At 27.8% G+C, this 21,648-nt stretch overlaps 4 protein-coding genes across 5 annotated transcripts in view; 2 read left to right on the forward strand and 2 right to left on the reverse strand.

Annotated features, from left to right (window-relative positions):
- LOC119678799 (complexin-like) overlaps positions 1-21,648 on the forward strand; it is a 250,284-nt gene that overhangs the window by 78,468 nt on the left and 150,168 nt on the right. The gene's annotated exons all lie outside the window — the stretch shown is intronic.
- LOC119678797 (importin subunit alpha-3-like) lies at positions 1,692-3,140 on the reverse strand. The gene has a single exon (XM_038090856.1). It carries the CDS (start codon positions 3,094-3,096, stop codon positions 1,774-1,776), a length of 1,323 nt encoding a protein of 440 aa, XP_037946784.1. The 5' UTR covers positions 3,097-3,140; the 3' UTR covers positions 1,692-1,773.
- LOC119678798 (charged multivesicular body protein 3-like) lies at positions 7,531-8,685 on the reverse strand. 2 transcript variants are annotated; one of them, XM_038090858.1, is made up of 4 exons: positions 8,549-8,685; positions 8,420-8,497; positions 8,030-8,270; positions 7,531-7,970 (listed from the first exon to the last, which is right to left on the reverse strand). In XM_038090858.1, the coding sequence occupies exons 2-4, from the start codon at positions 8,462-8,464 to the stop codon at positions 7,585-7,587; spliced, it is 672 nt and encodes a 223-aa protein (XP_037946786.1). In that variant the 5' UTR covers positions 8,465-8,497; positions 8,549-8,685; the 3' UTR covers positions 7,531-7,584. The 2 variants fall into 2 exon arrangements, with proteins under 2 accessions (XP_037946786.1, XP_037946785.1); XM_038090857.1 differs by having other exon boundaries at positions 8,420-8,685.
- Positions 8,775-11,970, forward strand: LOC119678795 (ATP-dependent RNA helicase SUV3 homolog, mitochondrial-like). The gene is made up of 10 exons (XM_038090854.1): positions 8,775-9,331; positions 9,386-9,777; positions 9,837-9,948; positions 10,008-10,317; positions 10,386-10,520; positions 10,579-10,879; positions 10,947-11,126; positions 11,187-11,335; positions 11,400-11,581; positions 11,660-11,970. The coding sequence occupies exons 1-10, from the start codon at positions 8,902-8,904 to the stop codon at positions 11,878-11,880; spliced, it is 2,412 nt and encodes an 803-aa protein (XP_037946782.1). The 5' UTR covers positions 8,775-8,901; the 3' UTR covers positions 11,881-11,970.

The following is a 21,648-nucleotide window of genomic DNA, read 5'->3' on the forward strand; positions in this document are numbered from 1 at the left end:
TTTATAGAACTTTTTAAATCCAAAATTATTTAATTTGCATAAATTATTGAAATTTTTAGCTGCTTATACCATTTTAAGACATAAATCCGAATATGTGAATATATACATAGTATACAGGGTAGTACTTAAACAAATTATATAAATACAGAAAATAGTTCCTTGGTCCACGAAATAAAAAAAATCGTTCAATGTCTATATTAACCCAATGTAAAGCAAAATTATTTACCTAGAAAATACCAGTACAAATATGTCAAAGATAGCTTCTTCGAATAAAGATACATATACTAATATTTGGTCCATAATCCTATTATTATCTCCACTACGTTCTTATACTTAAAAAGGCTTGGAAATTATAAGGGCATAAAATACATTTTTTGAAAAAATTATTTAAAATTTAAGATTATTTTTTGTTGTTTCACATACATTTTTCAATTATTATCGAACTAAAATTTTTAACTAAATAATTTCCTATCTATCACAGCTTACTTTCCTGTCACCGGAATCTTCTAGAAATGCTTATAGTCCATACTCTTGTATGCGCGTATACAATTGAGATCAGTGCCCACGTATTAAAACTCAGTTTTGATCAGTGTTTGGAAAACATAAAATAAGACTTGTTCTATCTTAATATAACATTTGTCTGGGTTGTAGATCTACAGAGCAGATAGAAACTGTGCTACACCTTATGTGTCAGTTCCCCTTATTTGGTAATTAGAAAACTTTAAAAATGTAAAGCTCCTCTTGTTGCCAACCTAATAGACGCGATCTGAAGCCAAGGTGGAATCTGTGTTTTTCAAACTTATATGTCAGCAATCACTTTGGGTAAGTAGAAGACTAAAAATCTTTGAGGCTCTTCTTTTTACACACATAAAAAAGGTGATATGCAGAAAAAGTAGAAACTGTGTTTTACCTAATATGTCAGTACCTGTTTTTGACAAGTTGAAAACTGGAAATGTTTGGGGCCCTTTTCATAGTCACCCATTAAAATAAGATATAAAGCAAAATTGATATAATTCTCTGTTTGGTTTACCAGAGACATATAAAACGGAAACAACAATATAGTTTTGAAGGCTTACATAAATAGAGAAGTTGTGCCTTTTTCCAATGTTGCCAGTGTGCTATATTCTTGGATCTGTGTACTTTTTATGTGATTCTCTTACTCTGAACAATAAAACAACATTTATTTTTGACATCGCAACAGACCATGTGTTTATGTTGGCTTTGGCGCGTAAGACTGTCGCTCCAACTTAAGCTCACCTATGGATTCTACTGTACCACTACACTCTGTCAAGACAATAGGCTTGGAAACAGACTGAGTCCAGCATTTATTCTACAAGAACGTCAAGGAAATCTTATTTTTAAAAACCGATTAGACTTGAGAAAATTAATTTCATTGCAGAGCTGCATCAAGTAGAGATATGTTTTACAATATGAGATCTATATTACCGAGCCTTAATAAATCCTTCTATCAATCATTTTATTATTTCATCTACTTTGTGGCATGTTTTCTTATGCTTGTGCTTGCTGATTCGCAATCTCTCCATATAAATTCTTTTATTATAGTTGGCTGTACGTCCAGCCAACTATTTTGGCAGTTCTTTTAATATTGGGTTTAGAAATCCCGATTATAATAATTGATTTTTATATTTTCTGTTTTCTTGCCAAACAAGACTTTTTCTAAATATGTTTTATTTAAAAATATGTGAGTTAAAATATTACTTAGGATAATCTATATATGCATACACATATAGATATAGTTTAATTTTGAGAACTTTAGTCGATTTTTTTCAATATTTCTCTGGCTAAACTTTGAATCTGTTCGCACTTGTGTTTTATCAATTGCTGTAATCTTTCGGTAATTTTACACATCTTTATAAGCGATACAACGTGTGTAATGAGCGCTCCTGCGTTTTCTATTATATAGGCAATGACTTGCAATGAGAGATCAAGTAAATCTTCATCGTAACACTTTAATAAAGCGCATAACGGACTTATACTACCATCCTTAATTACTGTCCAAACTTGATCACGCGAACCAATTGCAGTCAAATTAAACAATGCCCAAGTAGCCTCTTTCTTTATATCGAAATCAGTATCTTGTAAATTTTTTATAATTTTTGGCAATAAACCCGCGTTTATTACTGCTTGGATCTGGCATTCATTATTTCCTAGTAATCCTGTCATACACCAAAGACTAGCCTTTCGTATTATATTATGCGTATGTGTTAATAAGGATGGCATATATTTTAAAACGTTGTTATGAAGTACATACTGTGCTTGTGCCTCTGTACCCACTAACGTATTACCAATAGCACGTAATGCGACAGCTAAAAGTTTTACATCAAGACTAGTCAAACATGGTATGACTTGCGCGATAATACCTCTATCAATTAAAAGTTGTATAACATTAGAATCATACATTGTAAGGTGTGTCACGGCATACAATGCATCCAGTTTTGTTTCCATATCAGGGTCCGTCAACAATGTTTTTATTACTGGCAATATATCATTTATAGTTGATTTATACGATATTTTTTGACATATGTAACGCAAATTACAGCTTACATTTCGTTTTATAGTGAGATAATTATTAAAACGTTCGTACAGTGCAATCAATGCTTGCACAAGACCCGACTCAACTGCATCTTGTAAATAAACTGATGATCCACAAACACCTGTATTTGTAAAAGCTATAGCTGCTTTCTCACATATTTCTGGAGAGCTAGAATTCAGCATGTTTAGGAGAATCGGCAATGCACCTGCTTCAACAGCTAACTTCAAATGATCTGCACGTCCAGCCAAAATGTTATTTAATATCAAAGCAGATTCTCTCTGAACTTCCAAATACTCAACCTGTTTTGCACAAGACAATATTACTGGTAATATACCATTAACAATAAGCTGATCTACTGCATAGTCATCAAATCCAGAAATTATTTTATTAATTTCTTTTAAAGCTTCTAATTGTATATCCAAAATTTCTTTATTGCCGGCATCTACTATCAATTTTTTCAAACTATCCGAACTAAAAGAACTTTTTTCAGAATGAACTTTCATAACTTGACGCAATCTATCTGCGCGATTATAAAGAGACATTTTTATTGCAGTGATAATAAATGACTATTAACCAGATTTTAAGTTCTTAATTCAATAAGTAATATTAAAGAAACATATTTACAAGGGAGGTTATGTCAGATTACAGATATATTTCCTGACTACTTGTGTAAAAAATATAATTGAGTTGTTAATATCATATTTGAAATAAATTACTCTAATAAAAAAAAGGCCCCACATATCGGAAGAAAAATTTTATACTTTTTTAAGAAATACGGTCCCAAACAATAAAACTAATTGTTAATGTTAACATAACATTTATACTAGTATCATATCATATTATATATCTATAAATATATTTATATAAGAATATATCTTTATAAAGTACACTTAGCAAAATAGAGAGATATATAATATTGTGCAGACTCAAAACAGACTGACCAAAAATTAACTTCATTACTTCGATTTTGGCTAAATATTTTTGTTAAGTTCCTCTAATTAAATAAATAAATCCATGTATAGAGAAAAATGTATCAAATTTTTATTTTTTGGGATTAAAATTAAAAATAGGTGAGAGGCATTATCGTCATCCTCACCACAACTACGGCAAAAATAGTTGAAAGGGAGATTCAGTCTCCTAGCATGATTTTCTATAATACAATGACCTGTTAGTAAACCTACTACAAGACTGATATCTCTACGTGGCCACTCTAAGAGAGATTTCGATTTTCTAATGTTTGTCTGTGGCCACATTGCATACAGATGCCTGCATATCGCAAAGTCTTCCCATCTTTTGTTAAACAGTTCGGTACAGTAAGAACTCAATACCAATTTGCATGATGTCAACGATATGCCCAGATTGTTTAGGTGTTCCGAGTGGTTCCCTGAAGCAATCCGTCTCATTTATGTTAATAGACAACAGTTTAAATCGAAATATGTTACCAGAATAGATAGTGATGACGTTTCATGAACAATTAATTTCTTTTATTTTGCATTCCACAGTACTCATTCAAGTTATAGCCGGCGAATCGTTATACTTAAAACTTTTAGTTCTCCACCTTAGTTTTAGTTTAACCACAGATTAAACGTTAACCATAACTAATTCATAATGCCACTAATCTCAATTTCTTGAGAAATATATGCTGGATCAGTCAATACTATTATATTATTATTTATTAATTTATTATAATTATATACAATATGTAATACATTAAGTTAGAATATGAAAATTTTTCTATTAATGTTATCCTCTATCATTTTATAGTCATGTTATTACATAAAGATAAAACACTAAATATTAAAAAAAAAAAACCATTGAAATAAATTTAATGCAAATAAAAGTTTAATCTCATGTACCATTACACATCCTGACAAAATTTTATTGAGTCCTGCACAACTCATGCTTGTTAAAATCAACGATGGCTAACACTCAATTTAACGTAATTGCACATTTATCTGTTTGAACGGAAAATGAAAAATTATTGCACAATGTTTTTGGTACCCCCATTATATTAATCTACTCTACTACCAAAACGACCAAAAAAGGATATTGACAATAACAAGGATATAGCTAGCCAAATATTCTTCCCACATACTCGCACATGAAATTGTTTTTAACCAACTAAGATACAGGATATCGAGCAAAATAAAGTAAAACTAAACAGCAACAACATCACCAACAACAACAACAAATATCTGAGCCAATTCAGCAATTATCGGCTTAATTTTATTACCAAGTCATAAACAAGCAATGAGCAATCCAGCCATGCAGACATGGTACAAAGCAATATTGATTCCGACACAACAACAAACCAAAATCCTTCAAACGCTGTTCTGATATAAAATTCTCTATTGCATTCTTAGTGCAAAGATAAATCCTCATTACAAGCACTGCGGGAAACTCAATATTGTTCTGGACTATATCATTTCCTTTGAAACCATTTGTGTTTTTTTTTATAAATGAAAGCATACGGACTTAGTTATGTGGAAAAATAGCAAAGTATTTTGTCATCCAAATGAGACAGACCTTTAATTTTTGAGGAAAAAAATTCTGTTTTCTTGAAATATTGCTAAATTCTACTTTTCTAGAAATTATGGTAGATAATTACTCCTACGTATATGAGTTCGTTGCCTTCTATTCATTGGAAACCAAAATCCAAATTAATAAATCAAGATTATACTTAAATAAACCATTTAATCGATGTTACAAAAATGATAACCTTAGCAGAAAAACACTGTCAACATTAAAGTATCTTCCAATATATAATGTCATTATTCTTTATTTGTAGTCTTTGATTCTAATAACCATAAGAAATAAAATGTTCATTTATCGCAATCATTTAAAGAAACCTCCGTGACTTTTTTAGGTACAATTTTGGCGAGTTGAGTCCCATCTCTCAACTTGTCATTAATTAATTTTATTATTAATATATTTCCTTAAAAAATATCATTGTGATTTTAAGTTTTGGAACCGATACAGCAACACCAATCTTTTCTATTTAGGAGAGAAATCAATTAGTAGTTCCTTTTTTAGCTAGTTCGTTTATACTACAATTTAATTCTACATCAGTGTACCCTATATATTTTTGTAGGTCGAATCACTGAGTCATATAATTTATGGATTTATGGCAATTAACCAGTGACTTCACATTTGATCTCACTGAGTCTAATCCTTTAACAGGGGACTTGGCTATTAAAATAAATATCTATAGTTGTGGTCCTGAATATATATTTTTTTAGTATTTTAACTGCAAAAATCAGAAAATCAGGTAAATAAATTTTAATGCATTGTTTTGAATAATTCCAATCTACTTAATTGTTAAATTTGACACAACCGTATAGACAGATTATTACATCTATGTTAACCCACGATTGCTTCAAAGTAATAAGAAGTTTATAGTATATTAATTAGATATTAACATTAAAAAAAACTAAATAATACTGATTAGAACAAATTAACTTCTTTTGGCCAAGTACTGCTCTTTACTAACAGAAATTGGCTGACCATATATAGATATTTAAAGATCTACTTTATTTGAACTGGAGTCATCGCATGCAAATCTATAATTACCTCATGTAAAAAGCATTGAGCAATCATTAATATTGTAGAGGAAAATCTGGTCCGGATGATCAGATTGGAACGCTTTTTGGGTCTTATATTGCCATTGCTTTGTTGACTCTTAATGTTTATATAGGAAGCATATTTAAATTACACCGTACCTTCCATAACAAACTTGAATTGGTTGGAAGGATAGAATAGTACATTGGGTTTTTTTAAAGTTATATCAGGACTTACGCTAGTTTTTGAAAAATTGAAATTCGGGCTTGCATCGATTTTTAGTTAAGAACTTCAGTGTTTTCGTCGTGTTACTTTTAAATATATTGGATTTGCTGAATCAACATTCAGTGGGATGTTTATACAGTAACTTCAATGTATCCACGAATAAAGATTTGTTTCGTTCTTAGTACCGCGAAAGCAACCTGTTTACTGAAATAGCCTTCACAATGTCTGATATTGATCTCTTTTTCGACTTTAGTAGTACGTTGATCGACTTTATATGGCAACTATTGAACCAAAGTGAGCGTACAGGTACGCGCACAATTTGCTGAAGGGCTCCACGAGGTTCCTGTCAGTTTTTGGATATTATTTCATTTTATATTTCGTGTAGCTTTTCATATATTTAATATCTTTAAATTAACACATACTATAAATCTAAAACTAATGTCCAACAATTTATATTACAACCAGAATACACAAATATGTTGTTATTGTTGGTATACCCCGCAGGGATCTCTGAGAACAGATAACATGAAAAGAATCACATGATGAATACATGGGTTAGGATGTGGATGGGTTATGGTTGTGGAGAAGAATTATTAGGGAGCGCGGTGGATTGATGGATGGGTGTGACTTAAATTGAAGTCAACCAGGAGCACGACGGCGAAACCTTGTTATGTAGTACAACTATTTAGTGTCTCAAAGGTAATATTTCGAACCTAAGGAATCGCACGATAATTTTACAAATAATATACACACTCGGAAAGATATCTACTCTATACTAATTTAACAAAAAAGTTAGAATAATATTTTTTAATTCTGTTGACGTTCCTGAACCTAAAAAGTCAAAGCATAAAAAATAAACATATATCTATTATAACTAAACTCTGATATATTGTATACATTTAATTATTCCTGTCACAATTTTATAAATGATTAAATCATATTGTATTATTTGTGTGTTTAATAAATATACGCATAGAATTAATATCAAAAATATTAAACAAGTTGCAAAAATAATTAAATTATTCAATAACAAAAAGTAAAATAAAATATTAATTAAATAATTAAACTAAAGCATTTTATGTAAGTTATATGTTTCTATCAATAAACATTTTATAAAGCTTTGTAAATTTACAAATTAAATATTTAAGATGTTCAAAAATTTTATATTCAATTATTCTTTAAAACTACATTAAAGCAATTGTATTAAATTTTAAGATTTTTAACGCACAATTTGGTATTTTTTAAATCTAAGAACGTAAAGAAGCTAAACGTGTTTGCATTTCCTCCAATTCCTCTTCCTCCTCTTCTTCAGCTTCATGTCGTACTGTAGCGGCGGGTGTTTCTTGCTTTTCTGCTGCAATACCTTCCGGCGGTAGCGGTGCTTCTCCCAGTTTACCATTAGTTATTTCCCAAAGTACGTTATCGACTTCCTTAGCAGCTTCCTCTTCCATTTCTTCTGAGTCCTCAAGTGAATCCATTGTTTCATCGAGCATTTCTTCAATAATACCCGCTTTCATCATTTCTTTCGACATATCACGCATTATGCCAGCCAATTCAGGATAACGTACTAAACTTTGCATAGCCTGCATCACTTCTGTAGATTTTTGCAATGAACCAGCAACTCGTAAAGTCGCTATAAAATAATGATAAATTTATACAAAACATTACAATTTTTTAAATAACGCAACTTACACAACTGATTTTTCATTTGTAATTGTACTGAGTTAAGATGTGCTTTTGACGTGTATATACGATTAATAGCCTTACGTGCCCCAACAATTTCTTTTGCCAAAATGATGCAAGTGTCCCGGTCATTTTTGGACGCAGCTTGCTTTAGCGAACGTTTTACTTTCTCTTCCTCGCGTTGTATGCTGCGTATTTGGCGGTCCAACTGATTGCCTTCTTTGCGTATTTTATGCGTCCATTCTTGTACCTAAAGTATATACAATTTTTAAGTACAGTTTTATTGTTTTGGATTGGAAGAGAAACCGCGCAGATGACGTAGTTGCATTTTTTACGACCATGAACTAATTTATATACGGCAAATGATGTCACCTTATGTATTGAATATTAAAAACTTACTTGCTCCTTTGGATCTTTTGTTGGTGTTTTACCAAATAAACCCATTTCTATTTTTTTATTTTTTTTTTGTAATATGATCTTTAAAACAAACTGTTAAATTAATAAAACTACTTAAAGTGACTCATTTACTTGATTTGTTTATTTGTTTGTGTCACAGTAAATGTCATTTATGTTTTGACTTTACGAATTCTTCTTGCAGCTGCGCAGTACAAGCATACTTTAATGTAGATTTATTCAAACATTTTTAGAAACATTTAATATATATTATTAAAAAAAAATAAAACAAAATTCTATTAATTTGTTAACAGCAACCTTAAAATATTGTTTTTATTATATATATTATACTACGCATTAAATTGATAAAATTTGACAATTGTGTTTTTACAAACTTTATTTTGTACTCTTAAAAACTGAATTGTATAGTACAAACCAATATTTTTTGTAACAGCTGTTTTGGAGGTTATGTGTGCAAACAGCTGTTCATGTCTCTCGCACACGCTCATTGCATCACCACGAGATGCAAAATTTTGTGTAAAAATATATTTTTTGTTTATCTTAATAAATTGTTAATAAAATCTGCATCTGACATGCATAACTCACGGAGAGGCCTCAGCCTGTTATGTGCTCTGAATGTTAAATCTCCGATTAGTCAACTGAATCCTACAACTACAGTGTTAATCAGCAAATGTGTTCACCGGAGCAGCTACCAACAAGCAAGACATAAAAAGAACAATAACGCAGCTAATGTTTCTACATTATTTAAACCAGTGCCGGTGCGCCATAACACAGACGAACTAGATGTCGGCGCTGAGCTCGTTGGAAAACTAGACAAATCTGATATATTAAAAATTTTAAATAAGTTTACACAAAGACGGGAGATAAAACTGCTCTCCAGTGAAAATGGACTTGACTGTAAATTAAATATGTTCTTTTTTAAAACAACTCATTAATATAATAAATTTACAGCTTATCTATTACAACAAGCATTTGCTTCGTTTAGACGTTATTGTATTGAAGCGGACAATCTACCTGTAGATTTACACATAATATTTAGCGATATCAGTCAAGGTGCTGGACATATTGATGACATATTTCCGTACTTTTTAAGACATGCAAAAACAGTGTTTCCCCATTTGGATTGTATGGATGATTTAAAAAAAATATCTGACTTAAGAACGCCTGCTAATTGGTATCCCAGTGCACGCGCTATTACACGAAAAATCGTGTTTCACGCCGGCCCAACAAATTCAGGAAAGACTTACCATGCTATGGAACGTTTTTTAACTGCTAAAAGTGGTGTATATTGTGGCCCGCTAAAACTACTAGCAACAGAAGTTTTTAACAAATGTAATGAAAGGGTAAATTAAAATTTAATTAATTTATCAAAATGACTACATAAATAAACCAAAATTAATAGGGTACACCATGTGACTTAGTTACTGGAGAGGAACGAAAATATGGCATTAATGAAAATACACCAGCAAATCATGTCGCGTGTACAGTAGAAATGACATCTGTTAATACACCTTGTAAGTGTAGTTTTGAAGTTCTGCATAACATTTGGAAAATAAATTTTTTTGCTTTTTAGATGAAGTTGCTGTTATTGATGAAATACAACAATTACGTGATCCTCAAAGAGGCTGGGCATGGACACGTGCATTTCTCGGACTAATTGCTGATGAAGTACATGTTTGTGGTGAAGCTGGCGCTTTGGAGCTGTTACAAAAAATTTGTGAAACAACAAATGAGACAGTGGAAGTACATAATTATAATCGTTTAACACAACTCACTGTAGAAGACTCAGCATTAGTGACACTTGACAATGTAATGCCTGGCGATTGTATTGTATGTTTTAGTAAAAACGACATATACTCTGTGTCTCGGCAAATTGAAGCAAGGTAAAAGGGTAATGAAGTTTGAACAATTTTTTATAATAAATGTAATTAGCTATTTTACACATACGTAGAGGAAAAGAAGTAGCTGTAATATACGGTGGCCTGCCACCTGGTACGAAACTTGCTCAGGCTGCTAAATTCAATGATCCTGAAAATAGTTGTAAAGTTATGGTTGCTACAGATGCTATTGGAATGGGACTTAATTTGTAATGACTATATTGAAAAATTATTTAACTAACAAATAAAACTAAATTTTATTTACAGGAGTATACGTCGAATTATATTTTATTCATTGGTAAAGCCGTCGATGAATGAAAAGGGTGAACGTGAAATTGATACAATATCAGTCTCATCAGCTTTACAGATTGCAGGTAGAGCAGGAAGATTTCGCACACAATGGGAACATGGTTATGTGACAACTTTTAAAGCAGATGATTTGCCGGTTTTAAAAAAAGTTTTATCACAATCACCAGATCCACTTAAGCAAGCTGGCTTACATCCGACTGCCGATCAAATTGAGTTGTATGCTTACCATTTGCCAAACTCAACATTAAGCAACCTTATGGTACATATTGAATGTTATAATATATTGTACTTTATAATTATCTTTACTCTTTTGTTTGTATTTTAAGGATATATTCGTAAATTTATCTACCGTCGATGATTCACTATACTTTATGTGTAATATTGAAGATTTTAAGTTCCTGGCTGAAATGATACAACATGTACCATTACCTTTACGTGCTCGATATGTGTTCTGTTGTGCACCAATAAATAAAAAAATGGCATTTGTTTGCTCCATGTTTTTAAAGGTTTGATCATTTACTTAAATTGCAAAAATTTGATAAACATTAAACACTTTAACAAACTAGATCGCACGTCAATATAGTCGCAATGAACCTGTTACATTTGAATTTATAACCAAGAATTGTGGCTGGCCATTTAGTTTACCAAAAACCATTTTAGATTTAGTACATCTCGAATCAGTTTTTGATGTAATGGATCTCTACTTATGGTTAAGGTAATTAGTTTTATTTTAATATTTAACTAACTACAGATTAATGTTCTTTTATATTTCTTTTAAGCTATCGGTTTATAGATTTATTCCCAGATGCACCTGCAGTACGTATTGCACAAAGAGAATTGGATGAAATAATACAGCAAGGAGTTTTTCAAATAACACGTCTATTGAAGAATACCGAAGCTAATCAAAATGCTAGTGACGGTGACACCACATACAATATGCGTAGAACTACACAATTTAAAGGTAATTTCTTAATAAGTTTTGTTAAAGTTTTTGCTTTATTTATTTTATTAATATGTTTGTGCTTTTTTTTTAAATTAGAACCTCGCGTACCAACCAATATGCGTGGACGGTTAACAGAACGTTTATTAGCTCAAGGTTTACTTACTCCTGCCATGTTAAGTGAATTAAGAAAAGAATGGGATAGGCAACAACACTCACTTGAAGAACGTAATTTTAGTAATACATTTGATGACAATGAAGATGATAATGAATATAATGACTCTACTCATAAGAAATTTCGGAGGAAACGTAGAAAGTGAATTTAGCTCTGATATATTTAGATAGTTAATAGAATTTTACAAATATCATTTGTAGCCAAATCATAATTATTTGTAGCTTATAAAATTTGTTTTAAAATTTTAGTTTATATTGTATAGTAAATTTTGAAATATATTTGTAAGCTTTAAAATAATAATGTGTAACATTACAATATCGTAAAAAATATATTAGTAAAATCAGTATCTATTTTATATTTATTAAAATGATAAAAGCTGATATCTTGTTACTTATTATATAAAAGATAATTTAAATATATTAAGATACTAAATTTTATTAAATGTATTAATATTAATTTTTATAATGTTTTGTATTAATAGAACTGGGTTGTGTAACTTAATTATCCAACAAAGCTCAATTCAAATTTCGAATAGATCGAAATGAAATCCTTTTTAATTTATGAACATTAAACACTATATACCACTAATTCGATTCCCATTTGGGAACAATATTTAATACATCCTCTTTTTTTTCTAGTCTTTGATTATTATTAAGTAGTGTATGCGGGTAATGTTCGAATAGTTACTTATACATACAAGTAGCATTGTTGTGACATGGATATCTGTATGAAAAATGTTATACTCACTCTAAAATTAAATTGTGGTATATAAATATATATATTTTTTAAAACCTTATTAAAATCTGTCAAATTTAATTCAAATAAAAGTATTTATTTTAGACCCATACAAAAGACTATGTCCACTGTTAGCCATACATATTTATATGTAATGATATAAAACACTATCACACATTATCTTTTCATTACACATCGTATTCAGCTTAGGATGCTTGTTTGGTTGCAGTAGCAGGTCATCAGCTAAATTTCCATGTATCTCAATTAGCGGTTTTTCGCCGTTATGCCACCAAATTTCTCGCAATAAACCTCTAAGATAGAAGAGTACAAACTAAATCCATCCCTTTGAATTTAGATAATTTTATAGGTCTTTCGTCTTTACCGATGGAAACTCTGATAAGCTGTCAAAGAAATACATCATTAAAAACCTATTTCAGAAACCAAAGCCAAGCATTCACAGAAAAAGTGTTTATTGGTTGTCTTTCCTGCAGGTTTCCACAACTTCTGCAGTAAAGATCATGAGGACTGCGTGCGTTCCTGTACACCAATGAGCAAAAAAGACTGCAGTAAGCCATGTAGTAATCGATCTCTTTTGATAAGTTTCCAAGATCTAGTTTTATTCTAGGCGTGCCATGTTAACCAGGAAGTTGCACTTGACTTAAATGCATTCCATGTGTTATTGGCAAGCTGAAGAAAATTTAGGTAAGTTCTTCTTTTAACGAACCAAGGTGGGCTAAGCCGTCAGTTTTCTTGTTCCCTGTTATGTTCATATGTCTAACCTGGGTTAATTGTGTAATATTTTTTTAGGCAGACAGGAGACTTAATCGTCTTGAAAAAAATATGTCCTGAACGGACTATTTGCTTAAAATATGTAAGATATTATTAATTTAGTATATTAAAATTAAAACTAATTAAAAAAAACAACAGTGTTTTTTATTTTTATTATTGGCAAATTTTATTTTGTAAAATTTTATATATTATTTTTTATTTTCTGTGTTTACTGAATTTAAAAAATTATTATAATTTTAAAAAATTCATTTATTAGCTTATATTTTATCTATTTAATTTATTTTTATAAAAAATCTTGATCATTAAAAATGTGCTAATTTTTTAACTTTTTGTTTTGTTTTTTGTTTTACCAAAAAGAAATGTATTATATATTAATACAATGTGATAATATTACAATGTATTTAATTTTAATACAAAATTTTATTTTATATCTGCTTCATAATTTTTTCAAATATATTTTTTTAGTTGTTAATTTAATCTTATGAAGTAAATTATTATTGTTAAATTTTTTTTTTTTTTTGTTTAAAAATAATTAAAAGCAGTTTAGTTTGTTTAAAAAATGTAAAAAAAATTATATATAATATTTAATTGTTAACAGTCAACATACATATAAAAGAAATTCTTAGAAATCTTTTTTAAGAGTAAATAAGCCAATTTATGTTAGTACCAATTCCAATTTTTATATAATTTTTATAAGAAATTTAAGTTTTTCTTTTAACAAATTTTTTGTGTATTTTTTACTAAATTTCGTTTCCAATTACGACAGTCTCAAGTCACGCTTCAAAATTTGACAAGCGTTCAGGCATTTCTTCAGCGAGAAAAGTGATTATGCTCGAAAAATTAAATTTTTAACATTTCCATATTTAAATATAATATAATTATTATTTAAATATAAGATTAATATTTTTTGCATAACAAAAATACAGCTTGTCATACACAAGACAATTTACAATTAGCTTAGGAGTATTACAAAAAATATATATGTATATATATTTATATTGAATATTTTTACTGATTAGATTTAGTAGGTACAAACACATCCATAAAGTTTTATATATAATAAATAGAAATCTGTTCACATACACATATATTAACATATATATAATTATACGTAGATCAGATATCAAGACACAATACATTTTAACACATGATTAGTAATTAAAACGAGGTAAAAAACATTTATGATATTAAAAATATAATATAAAAAGAGATCTTAGACAATTAATTAAGAACTACAACAATATTTATGTATAAAAACTCTTTTAATAAGATTTATATTTAACAAAATTTATTACATTATATTATATTATATAATTATGTTATTAAAGCTGATTTTAATATTATATTTGTAACTACACTGCTGAATATTAAGTAATTTATAGCAGCTCAGTGCCAATTTCAAACAACAAAAATATTATAGATACTTATCATGAATCAGTATAAATGATCTGATCCAAACATTCAAAGAAGTTGGATCAGCAAAAATATGATCATGATTTAGGATTTCATTTAAGAAAAACATTAGATCTTCAATTTTAATGATCAGGCATGGACTGACTTTTGATATATAAATGTTATTGATTTTGATGTTGTATGTATATAAGTTTTACTAATAATATTATTTAGGTATATGGGTTAATAGCATATACATCAAAATAGTTGTTAATGTTTTCAAATCTAATACATATCGATAAAGTTTAATATGTATGTATGTTTTTTAATTATACATTACATTAAGACTGAAAAGTTTTCGGAAATTCTCATTTAAAATTCGCGCGCTGTATATTTTTCGATATTTTAAGTTTATGTAGTTTGGCAGCACTGTCCTTAATTACTATGCCAAAAATGAGCGCGATCTGTCAGAAGTTCGTTTACGGCAGCTGTTGAAACCAGTTCACCTCAGTAGTGCGTTGCGAAATGTCTTCGACGGTCGTACGACCGTCCTGAAAGGGCTTTGTACCACTCATAAACTTGAGTTTTCGAATAAAACTGATTCCCCATAAGCCTTTTGTAGCATTCGCAACGATTCTGCACACGAAATTTCGTTCGGAACACAAAATTTGATGCAAACTCTTTGTTCAATATTTTTTTCCATTGTTTTTTCGCAACGCACTACTGAGGTGAACTGGTTTCAACAGCTGCCGTAAACGAACTGTCTGACAGATCGCGCTCATTTTTGGCATAGTAATTGTCCCTAATTGCTGCCAAACTACATAAACTTAAAATATCGAAAAATATACAGCGCGCGAATTTTAAATGAGAATTTCCGAAAACTTTTCGGTCTTAATGTATGTATAATTAAAATTGTAATCGAAATTTTAAAATCTTTATATGAAAAATTGATTAAGATATTGTACAAAAATTTAATACTAGACCCATAAGTATCTATTATTTAACATTTTCAAAATCTTTAGTTTTGTTCTGGAGGAATAAAAGATCGGACCGAGGCTAGTTCGTTTCAGACAAAAGTAAGTAATCCATTTTACACACACATGTTCTAGAAGCGGACCAATATTCAAATTATTTACGTACAATAGTTCGCAAAGTTTTATATGTCTATACCATGTCGGACTAGTAAAAGACTACTCTAACACTAGTTATTAGCAAACGAAGACTAGTATGAACTAGCTCCTTTTTATTTGAAAATAACTAAATAAATAACCAACACAAGATTACTTATCTCTAATAGGAATTAGAATTACGCATAAAAACCTTCTTAAATTTTTCATTCATACAATATATTATAAAGTAATTTATATTGCATTATAATATATAATATTATATATATTATATATAATTACACATATTATATACATATATTATAATATATACATGTATATTATATTATATATATATATATATATTATATATATACTAGTATATATGTATATTAGTTATTCCTCACAGGAATTAGAATTTACGCATAAAAACCTTCTTAAATTTTTCATTCATGCAATGCATTACAAAATAATATATATTACATTATATTATATTATATAATATATATAATATATAATACATATATAATATAATATATATTATATATATTTACACATAGTATATACATATATTATAATATATACATATATATATATACTAGTATATGTGTATATTAGTTATTCCTAACATTACGCATAAGAACCTTCTTAAAAATGCATTCATATAATATAAGGCTAAATAATTTTGTATTTTTTATTTTTAGTTATGTTCAAATAAAAACGAACTAATTCATACTAGTTCTCGTTTGCTAATAACTATTAACTAATAATATATATATATAAGTCATATATACGTATTTGTTATATATTATTTTCTTTTAAATTGATAAGTATATATCATTATAGTTGTACTACTCGTAATACTTTACTAAATTTGTGAATAGTATCATGAGAACAAATAATAAATAATAATAAAGAAATAAATTTTAAGTCTTAAGTTTTATTTCATTGAAGAGACCTACATTCATTTTATATATGAAAAAAAAACAAAATAAATTGTTTAAATAGGTGATCTAAATATTTTTTATTTGTATTTAAAAAAAAAAATATATATATTTGTTTTCCAGAGAACTTTCCATCCCTTCTATTTATTGTTTTATATTAGATCTATTATCTATTAACAATTTGTATACCTTTCAAAAACAATAGTAATCATGCGAATACCTAAATTAGTTTTTAGCAGTGAAAATATCTAAAAATTTTCATATATGAATTGCAAGAAAGTTTGTGGAATGGAAAATTTTTTTTATTTCTTTGATTTAATTTCTATGTAATATAAGCATATATTTTAAAAATGTCAACCACTTCCGATAACAAAAATCTGGCAAATCCTTGAACTATTAGTACTAATGTAAGTACCTCAAAACTATCATATGACAATATCTGGGCAAATTTTATTATTTTTATTTCTTTTTTATTATTTAATAAAACTTATTAAATATACATTTAATTAAAAAGTATAATACGTTAATAAAGTCATACAGGATTAATTCTGAAGGTTCCTAAATATTTCAAATTTCATTCAATTTTAATTACAAAAATAATCTATAAATTTCTAAACTATCTTCTTCCTTGCAAGCTATATCGCTACTAAGTCAAATCTTTATGTAGAGAATGATTAGAATTTTTGCTGATCTAATATAGCTTTTTTTAATACTTTTTAATTCTAAATTTATTGTATTATGTGTCCCTAAAATTCAATACTATTTAGTTATCTACCTAAAGTATTTTGTAACTATAATAAAATACTTTTAAAAAATGTACATATTTTATATCTGAACTTCTCTAATATTTTTACCTATACTTGGTTATGCTTGCTTTATATAAATAATAAGTTTATATGATAGTTACTCTACCATAGCTAAATGAAAACTATCACCAGCAGTATTTAACAACTTTAACTCCTTTCCTTTATATTATACATGGAGTATTCCATGTATAATACAAATATTTAAAATTATCTTCAAATGCAATTTGTTATTATAATTATTAATTATATTTATATACGTACATTACTTGATTAAATGCGGGGCTTAAGTTAAAAACAATATATTTAAATTTTGAGGTATTAAAAGAGTAGTTTAATTTTATGGTAGCGGGAGTATGATCTAGCTACAGAACAACAGAAGAGCAAGCGAAATATTACCCTTGACCTTTGACAGATCACGTCTGGACATTTAATACAAAAAAACTTCACTAACATCCCTACCTGTATACAAATTTTTTTTCTGCATTCCACTACTAGGCATGGAATAATTTCACTAAATTTTGTGGTGTTTTATTGTTTACAGAGTCACTATCTTGCCACCATTATAGCACCACTGCTCCCGATCATGCTATTCAATATTAAAAAGTATTAAATACATGATAAACAATAATCCAGTCAAAGCAAAGAGAAGGGGTTATGAAGAAACCTCGCAGTTAATAGAGAGTAAAAGTGCTTAAGTGCATTGACTAAACTAGCCTCAACATAATAAATAATAATCCATACTGCTAAGAGCGATTTGCTAGTACCCAGAATAGTTATATACTTCGCTGGCGATGCAATTTTGGTCGACGGTAATAATGATGATTACAGACAAGTTAAATATGATTCTAATACTTGCAAAACTATTATTAGCATACTAAATTCTATAGGTCACTATGAACCATTGTTCTTTATAATACCAGTGGCAAAAACGTTATCGCAGATAACCTCAAGGCACAACCTAAGGTGCCAATATACGTTACTTTCAATAAACATATTCATTAACTAATAAAAGTCAAGAATTAGGAAGTAATCTTAACAGCAAGACTCATTCAAACTTGTTAACTTAAGCATAAATCAGTAAAGCGTTAAAATTTTGGAATGCCTGAAAAATGAATAAAAGGAGTGAGGCACTGCGCATGACGTAAACATTGAAAAGGTTGTCTACATTACATTATATAATATAAGTCTCCAATTCGATATATCTCATGAGTTAGCCAATAGTTCGTCTTAACCTCTTAACCTGCGCTACCATCTCAACGTAATGGATCTGCCATAGGTGAGAGAGTTACGCAACTGTATGGTATGGGAAAAGACTTCTAGTCACATACTATGTGACTGTATTTTTTTTTGATCATATCTGAATGTTAGAGAGACAGATGTCTATTGTTAGAAATCTCTCAATGCAAACTCAATCTTTCGCTTGATTAATATCAGTTACACAACAAAAAATCTTCTTCTTTAGTAATACAATACTGGTAGCATGAATGTCTCTATATGTGGTAATTTTTTGATTTAAAAAAATTACTAACATTTTAAATTCTATTAAAAAAATTATTATAATTAAAAGAAATTTCATCGGACAGTATATTGGACATGTCAAAATATATCAATAAATATTATATATAATTTAACTGTGTTAATTAATATCAGCTTAATAATATTTTTACTACCAATGCTGCAAATTGTAAATATATATTTATATAAGTTTTAAACACAAAGAATTATGTTTTATAGATAAAACTTGTCATCCACAATTTTAGAAAAAAAATTATAAATGTTCAGTTCAAGATCCCTTCAACTTCTCATTTCAAGCTATAGCATTTTAAATAGCCGTTCTTCTAATAATTCTAGTATTTTTAAGCTTCAAGTAATTAATCCTCTGGACCATATTTCTATATATATGTATTCGTGAGTATATGTATGTATAAATATGTAATATGCATTTAATTTTGATTAATTATTTTCTATTTCTGATTTGTACCAAATTTTTTAAAAAGGTACGTGTACAATATATCATAACATTTCCATAAAATCCTTTATCAAAGCAATTTAGCTCTTCAACTAATTTTCATTTTGTAACAATATTTATTATAAAAACGATTATTTATATATTATATATTTCTTTAGGAATGTATGTAGGTAGGTATTCATGCAATTTATATGTATATATGTATGTTATATACGAGTACAATAATAATTGTTTATAATATTACGTCTTCTTTCATAAAAATATTCCATTTAACATTTTAAGAGTTTTAATATTTCAATATCTTTAATAAAATATTTTTGTACAATTCTGTAAATAAATATTTTTTTTTTCTAAGAGGAGAAAAATAATTTTTTTAAGTACTTTTTTCTTGTGCGTTTAAGAATTTTACTCAAATTTTCTTCGATACGAGTATATCAAGGTACAAAGTTTTTTTCTTTCAAATTAATACAATATTAAATCAATTTAAAACCAAAATTCAATTTTAAATATTTGGACATTTTTCTACTTAACCCACATTGAGAAATACAATCATTATGTTATTTTTTCTTATATAAAAAGCAGCAATTACAATAATGACTAGATGTTCTATATATAATACTATAATATATATATATTATTATATATATTATATATATATGTCTTTACATATAAATATCTATAAATTAAGTTTTTTAAACATTCAGAACACAAAGTATCATAAATTATCATATAAAACGCAAAATTTATAAAACAATCAAAATATACTTCGCCACCTTCAAAATAGGTTCCATCAAGTCAAGTATGTCTATGGCACCCAATGCTATACACCTTTTTCGCAAACTGATTAAGGTATGACCTTCAATTCCTTAGGCGAATTTATTAATGGCTGCAATCGACCCGAAATATCTTTCTTGAAATGGTAATTTTAGAGAATAGAAAAAAAATCATATGGAACTATATCAGCTCCTTGTGACTTACCGCAAAGGCCTCTTACAAAAGCCAAAATTAAAAATGTTAATTTTTTAATTAATTATTTTGTATAAATACTTTATACACATATGAGGTATACATATTTATATTTATGTATATATTATATATTATATATATATTATATATTATTACTGTTCCAATAACAAAAACTTTAGCTTCCGTGTTTTTTCTATTCTTATTTTCTATTTATATCTCTATTTGTCATTTATCTGATGACGTAGAATATAATTATTTGATAATATAAAATGATCAGATTTATATTAAAATATATATGGTACATAATACCACTTTTAACTATACAAGTAGGTTCTAGTTCTCATATAAGTTAACGGTATTCTACCAGATAGAAATTACTTTAAAAGTTATTATTATGAACAGCGCGTATAGTCGCTTCAGGGGGTGAATCAGTGGTCCACTATTAGCCACCAGTTACAAATTACCCCAAATAAGTGATTTGGGGTCTATATTTTGTTTAATAATTTTAGATACTAAATAGTATTTAATAATGCTGTATTTTGTTAAATAATATATTTTTTATAGTATTTATGAAATTATTAAAAAAATGTATAAAAAATAACTGTTATTATGACTACTTTTATATATATATAATCGTTCATTTTATTTTATTAATTTTTTTTATATATATTTTGGTGTACTTGTAAATAAGATATTTCAATATTTCAATTCACTTGAGAAATAGCTGGTAAATAAAATATAAAATATATAAAATAGTGTGTTTTAATGTTTGTTAGATCCAACCTATTTTACACTCTCAGATATATCATATACTTCAAACAAAAATTAAAAAATTTTTATATTTATGAATATACTATATATGAATGAACACTTATATCAAATCACTATTAATAATTGCCGCTTTTTATTTTGCCATAATTTTTGTTATATTCAAAATATTTTATTATATAAATTATTCACAATTTAATGAGTTTTTATTTATAAATAAATAATATTATTAATTTTTATAATTTGAAATTATTTTAATTAACTTTTAGTCTTTTTTGTTTAATGTAAAAAATTTAAACTAATTTATTTATTTTTAATTTGAGATAAGTATTTTAATGTATATATGATTTTTGTTTTGATGCATTTTTTATTTATAAAAAAATAAATTAATATTTTTAATATCTTTTCGTAGAAGAAATATTTTTTAAGTATTTTTTA

This window comes from Teleopsis dalmanni, chromosome 2 (genome assembly GCF_002237135.1).
Source record: "Teleopsis dalmanni isolate 2A chromosome 2, ASM223713v2, whole genome shotgun sequence".
NCBI lineage: Eukaryota > Metazoa > Arthropoda > Insecta > Diptera > Diopsidae > Teleopsis > Teleopsis dalmanni.